This window comes from Diabrotica undecimpunctata, chromosome 7, assembly GCF_040954645.1.
Source record: "Diabrotica undecimpunctata isolate CICGRU chromosome 7, icDiaUnde3, whole genome shotgun sequence".
In the NCBI taxonomy this organism is placed as follows: Eukaryota; Metazoa; Arthropoda; class Insecta; order Coleoptera; family Chrysomelidae; genus Diabrotica; species Diabrotica undecimpunctata.
Window position 1 is genome coordinate 35,161,296 of NC_092809.1, and position 9,721 is coordinate 35,171,016.

At 33.0% G+C, this 9,721-nt stretch overlaps 1 protein-coding gene across 1 annotated transcript; it reads right to left on the reverse strand.

The window, feature by feature from the left end:
* Positions 1-934: 934 nt before the first annotated feature.
* Positions 935-8,412, reverse strand: LOC140446329 (FH1/FH2 domain-containing protein 3-like). The gene is made up of 3 exons (XM_072538871.1): positions 8,263-8,412; positions 4,381-4,977; positions 935-955 (listed from the first exon to the last, which is right to left on the reverse strand). The coding sequence occupies exons 1-3, from the start codon at positions 8,410-8,412 to the stop codon at positions 935-937; spliced, it is 768 nt and encodes a 255-aa protein (XP_072394972.1).
* Positions 8,413-9,721: the final 1,309 nt, after the last annotated feature.

The following is a 9,721-nucleotide window of genomic DNA, read 5'->3' on the forward strand; positions in this document are numbered from 1 at the left end:
TCAAATACAGCACAGAATTATTGGAAGACGACCTTGGTAAGGAAAAGGACTACAACTATAAAATTTAGATTAGCATGAGGGAATATTAAACTATGGACCAAAAAAGTCAGTGGTTTTATGCTGGTAAAGGATCTTGGAGGCAATAGGAAAAGTAGATATCCCTATTGTAATAAAACTCTGAGAAATACATATCGGATTCTCACGAATTTGTTAGGACTTCTAGGAATAGAATGGGAATATATTCGAGAAATCTTGACGCGCCTCAACAAATTGAGGATTAGTTATACTGGTTTCTTTGACAGGAGATCTATAAGCAAAAATCAGGTGATGTCAATGCTTGACTCGGCTTACAGGAAAATGACAAGCTTCCACCCAAGGAAGGACTGTCGTGATTGGGAGTCTATCTGAAAATCTTGTGGTAAAAAGGAACACTTTGCAAATATTTTCCGCTCCAAGAATACTAGTGCATCTACCAAAGTATTTGAATGCTACGATCACTGCACAGCCTGCATTATTGCTGCTACTCCTGCTTCATTGGAGAAAACTGTAGTATCTGCTTTTATAAAACATGTTAAGGAAGACTTCGCTAACCTGTACAAACTTTCTAGGAAGCCATGTATGCAGATTGTTTCTAGGGTCCTGTTATTATTCCCCTCTCAAGTCAAAGCCGCTGGGAAATTGTACCAGTTTCATCGTATTCCGTTTGGTATTACCAATGATGTAGCCAGTTCCCAAAGCTCAAAGGACTGGCTCATACGCACAGAAAACCTCGAAGGGATATATGCCTACCTAGATGATATAACTGTTTGTGGTAAGGCGAAGGTAAAAAAGCTTTTTCGTAATCGATGCAAACTTCATAAATATCTTTACGTTGGTTGCGTCAATTTTGGAGAACTATATTAAAGGCGAGAACTGCCACACGCGTACCAAATGATTAAGCTAAACTTAAATTTTTCTAGAAATAAAATAAATTATTAATCTTTTAATAGCGTAATTGTGAAACGAAAAATTCTTTTAACTGTTAAACAATGCAAAAATGCAAGTTAGAATACGTGGTCTAAGCCATGTAATACGAATGAGTGTAATACGAAATTTTAGAAGTTAAGATAATTTGGTTTTAAAACAAATAATTACACAGGAAAAATACTTGACAGAATATGCCCTAGGAGAACAAGAATCTCCTGGTTAAAGAACCTGAGTACATGGTTTCTTTTTACAAAGGTTTTCCGCGCAACTACCAATAAAGTAAAAATGACTATGATGGTAGCCAACATTCGATAAGGGAACAGCACTTATAGAAGAATTTGTCTAAAATATCGAAGGAAGAAGAAGAAATCCATAAGCCAACTTTTTACTTTTTATCTTATCTCATATTAAATTTTCATATTGTCCTTTTTCTCGTGAAAATGAATCTCAGACCCTTTTCTAAAATTTCTATATTTAAATTTGCAACCTTTAAAAACCACAACTTCCTAAAACTATTATATTTTAATTTAAAATTAAAGAAATATTAATTTAACACTCTCTAACTATTTATTCGCCCAATTATTCTACTAATTACTTATTTATTCAGTAAATTTTACCAATATAAATACAATTAGATCAGATGAATATTTGGTAATACTAATTTTGGATTACAGGAAATTCCCTTTCTGGTCAATTTCCATAGTAAATTATCTTCAACTCGCACCGGATTAACATTAATCATGTAACAGTAATTATCGAAGTTTTTACTGATATACCGGGTAAGGTTTAATAGTAGATTTTTTATGTCAAATAAAACGGTTTATCTAGGCAATAAAAAAATAATTCACTTATTGAAAATGCTTATAAGTTTTTTATTACAAAAAACGCGACTGTGAAAGAAGCATCCAAAATCGCATATTTTTACGATTAAACAATTAACACAAAAAACATTACAAGATAAAGGGAATATGTATCTAAGCTTTTTCGATTTAAAAAAGGCTTGTGAGATGATCCCCAGATAAGTATGTACTATCTGAAAAATTAAAGGACAGATTAATGAGCAGGAAATGAATAAAAATGATTAAAGAAATTTATAGTAATAATGTAAATGTAGTTGTTATAAAAAACAATATGGTATCAGAATTCAGATCAGAAAGAGAGAAAGAGAATGCAAGAAAGAGAGATAAAAGAATGCGGAAATTTACCCCGAACTCTGTTCATAATATTATTTATGGATACCCGATTTGGCACTTGATTAATGATACAGAGTGAAACAGCTTAATGGGATAAACTCGATAATTAATAAATGGGGACGTGTTTACAAAAACGTTTAGACACGTCGATTGGTATTTTTAGTTAGGCATATTTTGCAATAAAAAATTTTCATACAGGATGTGTCATTTAACAGTGGCCAATAACAACTTTTTTTTTTACAACTTTTCTTTCAACTCTTCAACAATTTACTACAACCCATTGAAAAACTAATTAGTAATACTGTTTATTTCTTCTAACGTTACTAATCTCAAAGAAATTTCTTTTAACGTTACTCAACATCTCAGTCGTTACCGATCTAATCGAAAGCGTTATTAATTTTTTTTAAGTCACCTAATCAGCTAGTTTTCTGTACAATATTTTTCACATATCTCCTTTAAAAGAAATTTACTGGCGTCAGATCAGAGGATCGTGCTGGCCACTTCATCGATCTTCGCCTCCCTATCCATCGATTTGTAAATATTCGGTTGAGGTACTTCCAAATATTGATTTGGTAATGGGGTGGTACGAAATCTCGCTGAAAGTATACCATATTCGCTAGAATTTGTGGGTTTGCTGGATCAGAATATAAGTTTCCCAAAGATTGTTTTGATATTTTTTTTGTGCTAAATAATCATCGCCATTCAAAATACCGTCAATAAAAAAGGGTCCTATGATATGATCTACAACTCCTGTCCATATATTATCCTTTTCAAGGCATTGTGTATGTTCTTTTCTCATCCAGTCAGGATTTTCCCTAGACCAATAGCAGCAATTTTGACGAGCATGCCCGTGAACTATACACAAATGTGAACCGTGATCAAAGGTAGACCCATCAGAAAACAAAACATGTTCTAATTGGATCACATTGCTGTCTAACATTGCCAACATTTGTTCACAAAAATACGTTCTTCTATCAAAGTCGTCTTCCAGACTTCCTGAGTTGGTATCATTTTATAGGGATGCATTTTATTTGGTTTTAATGTTCGAATAATCGATGAATGGCTGACATCAAACATTGGAGCTGTTTTTCGAGTAGAATATGTCGGTTTTCCTCAAACTCAATATCCAAGTTGGTATCATCACTTATTACATGGGCAGCTTCTTTTTTATGTGCCTTATATGTCCAAGCTCGCTAAGTTGCTTTTCTGTTTTACTAATTATTCCTTGGGATACAGGCGGTAAATTTAGAACTGTGTTATGAAATAAGCGAGCAACATCCATTTATGTTTGTGTCTCCATAACAAATCATCTGTAGAATAATTATTATTTTGTTTATTTCTGTTAAAAGTGTTATATATATATATATATATATATATATATATATATATATATATATATATATATATATAATCTCACAATAAATATAAAAACAAAGGAAGCTAGAATTTACAAAATAAATGTCAGCATTGATAAATTTGGCAACAGCCATACCACACTGAATATATTGGTTCTCGTTCGACTACTGGAGTCAAACAGAGTCGGTTGCGGTTAGTACTTCGATTGATGACAGCTTGGGAACACCACATGTTGTTGCTATATGGACAGGCTGGACAGATTTTTATGAAATTTTGTCTGTGTAACCTCCCAGATATCTGGGAGTGGACAGCCTTTCTATTTATTCAGAGACTTGTAGCGGCCTGCTCTGTAATGAATGATGACTGCGAGCCTTGGTCAATCAATGCTCTCATCAATTGTGAGTTTTCTCTTGAGTCTCTTACTCGTACTAATGCAGTTGCAAGTAGCACTTCTTCATTATGATGACTTAAACAGCTCACGGTATTCTCTCGTCTCCTTGAAGATGAATTGACACAGTTATAAATCAGAATGAGGTAGTCAACTATCCTACAGAGTTTTTGAATTTATTCATCACTTATTTGAAATTATTATGAATTTTGCAAATCGTTTAAAAACTACGGCTAGAACAGGTCGATGGTTTTGTGGTCTGAAATATAGAGTTTTGAACTTATTACGATTTTCATTGAATTTTGATTATAACTTTTTAAATACCCTGTAGGTATAACACAAAACAACTTTGTATTCTTGTAATGAGGAAGTGAAGCGGATTGTAAATTTAAAATAAAATAAATAATAAAAAGCGAATAAAAAATAGTTTTAAAAGGTTTTAATAATCATTTAAGACGTTTAACAAAAAAAACTTACCTCAGAATACAAATCGGTAGCATCTGGAAACTTCTCCATGACAATATGGCAAAGGTGGTGCAACAATGAATGTTTGTGAACCGTATCCTTAACTTCAGGTACTTTGGCTAGATACTCAATTTGAAAACCCCTCACTTCATTCCCGTTCAGGAAATTTCCGACAGAGAGCAACGTACTCAGAATGCCCCTAAAAGTTTTATTTACACGCAGAACTTCGAAGCCCTGCTTGAGATCCATAAGGGGCTCAGCGATTTCACGTTCTGAGTTCTCGAAATCCAGTTTAAAAGCCCACAGCTTCAGACGAGCTGGCAGCTCAGAAATGGAGGCTAACGTTAAAAGGAATTGCTCGGCACTACCGAGAGGTATGTCAGGATTTACGGCTTGGGCTTCCTGTATCTTGGTTCTCTCTTCTTCCGTTGGTAACATTGTGAGAAGTTTCTCGATGCCTTCGCGGTTCATAATTGTTGCGTCCATTTTTAAGATGGCGGTTTTAATGGAACGAGGTGGTGGGAGCTTCGTCATACCGATGTTGATAGCATTGGAACGTTTGGGGTCCAGAACTATGATCTCTTTGTTTTTATTCATTTCTTGTTGTTTCTAAAATTTAACAATTTCGATATTTTTTTATTTATAAACAGATTTTATACATCAAAATACTTATTAAAACGTAAATTATAAAAGGAATAAAATCTAATAAAACAAAAATATGCGAGAGTTCATGACATCCTTATCTTTTTTATATTATAACAATTGTTTGGAAAAGTATTTAGGGTTTACTTAAATATTTTACTTTTTTATTATTCTTAATATTTTTAAGAGAATATAACCCTACTTGATCGCTAATTTCATATCTTTTATATCGTCCGTCACTGCGCGCGACGTCGTAGAGTTTCGATGCTGTTCTTTTACCTAACATCTGTAATATTTCAAGACGGGTAAGTGTGTCTTGTGTGCTGATAATAATTTATGAGTTATGCCAATTGATATTTTTCTTTACAGTCATATTTCCTTTTTACGACTTTAATTCATTAACCAGCTATTTCGAATATTTCCTATATAAACAAGAATGTATTTCAGAATCTGTAAATATTACCAAAAAGAAATCTTATATACTAAAACGCTAAGCCCTTTTCTTGTCCACCACTTTACTCAAAAACCATATTAGATATTTAAAATATTTTTTCGGAATATTATTAGTATTACGTATGAGATTGTATATATATAAATAAACCATTGTTTTGACATACAATTAACAAAATTCAAACACGACTGTTATGTTCAAACGACTGACAACTACAGTCATGTTGATAGAAAACAATTTGTTAAGGTCAAGACGTTTTAGACTAAAATAAACAAAATTATTATAAAAGTGGCACAGTAGCTGATACTGTAGACTAGACAAATCCCATACTATGTCTTTTGTATTATTAAATTTTAATTAATATTTTTAAAATTGAATAAAATAATTTTATTATTTATTATTTTTTATTATTTATTTATTATTTTACGATTTTTTTACAGTCATTGATGTATATAGTTTATTTATTTATTTTAACAATTTTCTGTACATAAAATCCTTTTAGTTAATATTCTTGTTATAGATTTTAATAAAATTGAAAATTTTACATGTTGTATAACAGACTCTCCTCCTCGCATAAATGGACTCACACAGCTATTAGACGTTTTACATTAGAATAATCACAACTATTATATATTTTTTATTTTATATAAGTAAAAAGGAAAGCTGAAATAGTTTTTGGTTACTTTCGAAATCGAAAAACACTTGAAATTTTTAAAACAGTAAAATATATAAGATATTACATAAAGGATATCTAGAATATTCTGGGGAATCCAAAAATTGAATAATATACAGGGTATTGTATTTAAAAAAAGTTGGTATTAGCCACTGTTACATGACGCAGCCCGTATAAAAAGTTCTTATTGAAAAATATGCGCAACTAAAAATACCACTCGACGTGTCCGAGCGTTTTTTTGAACAAGTCCCCTTTTATTAATTATAGAATTTATTCCATTTGGCTGTTCCACCCTGTATAAAGTATATTTCACGAATTTGCGACTATTTTGGATTAGGTATGAAAGCTTTGACTTAAACTCCTACGATGTGCTGAGAAAGTTAATAGCAAATTCTCCCAATATTTGAAGCACTGTCGAAGATAGGCAAAAATATCGGTATCTTCATTTAGATTGTAAATGATGACTGGGTTAATTGCTTCAATGCGATTGTTACGCATCCAACATTCTTCTAATAACTTTTCATATTTCCTCACAGTTGTTTCCAAATTGCTGGAGTAGGTGTATTTAAGGCTTCATGCTATGTTACCAAAACTGCTGCGTCACTGTAACCGTTACGTCCAATATAGTTATCGTAGTAAGTTTTACATACTCCCCAAATATGTTCAATGGGATTTAATTTACAATGGTAAGGTGGCAGTATTAACACATTAGGTCCAAAATTATGTATAATCTATAAATATTTTTAATTTTTATTCCTAACCGCAGTATTGTTCTGAAGCTATTTTCTTGTGGCATTTTAAATTAATTTATATTTAAATGGGAATAAGCCACAATTAAAGGTTAAAATACGTTTATTGACGTTTCAATTTCCACTTCGGAAATCGTACTAATGTTTGTACGATTTCCGAAGTGGAAATTGAAACGTCAATAAACGCATTTTAACCTTTAATTGTGGCTTATTCCCATTTAAATATAAACTAACCGCAGTAATTTCTAACTGTAGTAATTCCAGATTCATTCATCCTGAGAAAATGGAAGCAGTTTTTCTTTCAACCATTTTACAAATATCTCCGTATTCATGATATAGTGATAATCTGCTAATTTTGATTTTGACGAAATCACAAGATCCAAACTATGTTTTCCACCCGCATGCTATATAAAATATGTCTCTTTTCCTCAATATCGGTCTGTTTTATGGATTTTATACTCTCGACCTGCCAAATCCGTATTATTCCACCTTTATCAAAAATCCACATTTTGTTAAATAAACAAACGAAGCGTTTTTTTAATTATTATAGTTTCTTAGAAACTCTATTCTTTTGTAAACGACATTGGAAATTTTAAATTTCGCTGGTTTGGAGAGGCCAATCGTCAAAGTCTTTTTTATTATGTTCGTATACATGCTCCCAAAGTACTCGTATAAAAAAAAATTACTGCTATATGCATTGTTTACCTTGTCTGTGGTAACCGCTAAGGTAAAATTTTATTTATTTAAAAAAAATGGATCTAAGAATTTGTATTAAATTTTTGCGGAAAAAATGAAATGTTTTACCAAAGTGCGTGAAATGTTAACAAAGGCCTATAACAAACATGCTATGAAAAAAAAACAATTGTTACGAGTGGTATAAGCGTTTTCAAGATGGCCGTTAAGACGGTGAAGATGATGAACGATGAAGTTGACATATCAATATCATGCCATGCTATTTTTTCAAACTGTTTGGGTATGAAACGTGTGTCAGCAAAATTTGTTTCAAAATGGTCAAATTTTGAATAAAAACAGCGGCGAATGGAAGTTGCTCAGAAGTCACTAAATGACGTAAACGACGACCCAGATTTCCTCAAAAAGTTATAACAGGTGACGAAACATAGGGTTATGGATATGACGTCAAACTAAAGTTCAATCATCCCAGTGGAGACATTTTGGTTCGCCAGGATCAAAAAAGGCTCGACATGTGCGGTTGAATGTGAAGATTATGCTCACTGTGTTCTTTGATTTTAATGGTTATTACACCATGAATTTTTGTCACGAGGTCAAGTGGTCAATAAAGAGTACTAGCTACAAATTCAACGCAATTTGCGTAAAGCAATCCGAAAAAAGACCTAACTTGTGAAAAAGTCATGGCTTACAAGTCTTACTAATTGGCTCTGCCAACGCCACTTTTCAGAAAAAAACAATCTCATGGCTTTTGCATTATGATAATAATGCACTAGTGCAGGAGAAGATTTGGCCAAAAATAATACTGTGGTGATGCCCCAGCCTCCATATTCACCAGACATGGCTCGGTATGACTTTTTCCTATTTCCAAAAATAAGGAAAGCTTTAAAGGGTCGTCGTTTCACAAGACGATTTGACGCTAAAAACGGATCGCTGATAGAACTAAAGGCTATTCCAAAGATAGGGTTTGAGAAATGTTTTGAGGATTGTTTCAAGGATTGGCAGAAGCTTTGACACAAGCGCGTAATATCTTATGTGGATGTAAACGAGACAACATTAATGTAGACGAATAATGTATATATAATGTCTCGAATTTTAAACTTACAACAAGATCAAAAAGATCTTAGTTTCAGGGTGTGGTCTAGGTTTATATTGTTTATATTTATATCTATATTTTAAATAAAATGAAAGATGTTGCTCAGTGGACCAAAATGATGATCCCGAGATCTCCTAAGGGACTGGGTGAACTGTGGTCAAAGGTGACTGGATTACATCCTGACACAAGTGATCACAGGACATGGGTGTTTTTTAGAACATATCTTCATAGACTCAGAAAGACAGATGCAGATAAATGCCTATACTGTGAATACTCTGACACTGTTACTCACACAGTGCTGGAATGTAATAGATGGACAATGGAGAAAAACAGAACGTATAGAAAAATAGGTATGAACCCTGTTACTGTGAGACAGATGATCGTGAAGATCACGAGAAGTAAGGAGGGATGGAATATTGAAGGAATATTGGGTAAAGAAAAAAGAAGAAGATAAACACCAGCCGGACCAACAACAGAAATAAGATATAGATAAGAAAAGGTAGTGATCTGAAAGTGTCGTCAGCTTTACAGCGGCCATCCCACTTTCGGAGTACGGTACGTGCGACAGTCAACTGCGCATAAGTAGGAGAGTGTGGTTTTAGTTGGTAGGCAGGATAACAGGAAGGCATCTGTTTGCAGGATCTCCTTCTTCTAGGTGGAAATGGGGTTGGATGTACTCCTCTACCCTGAATCCAACACACGCCAGCCATCCCTAGGAATGGGTTAACCTGGTACGGTTTTTAGAAATTTCCACCCTCAGAGAGAAAAAAAAAGGTTTATATTGTGTGACCTCTACTTTACTATTTACACTTTTTCTGTTTTTCAAAACTGATTTGAGTTTTGTCCCACGAATACACACAAGTTTATGTACGGATTAAACTGGTTGCGAAGGGTATTCATTGGTTTTTTGGCAGTAAAATAAGAGTGCAAATTAAATATTATTTATTGTTTCATTGACTGCTGTTCATGTTTTAAAGATTTTTGTCCATTTTTATGTATTTTAATAGCTACTCCTGCTTTTGCTCATCTACTTTTATCCATTCCGATATAAAAAA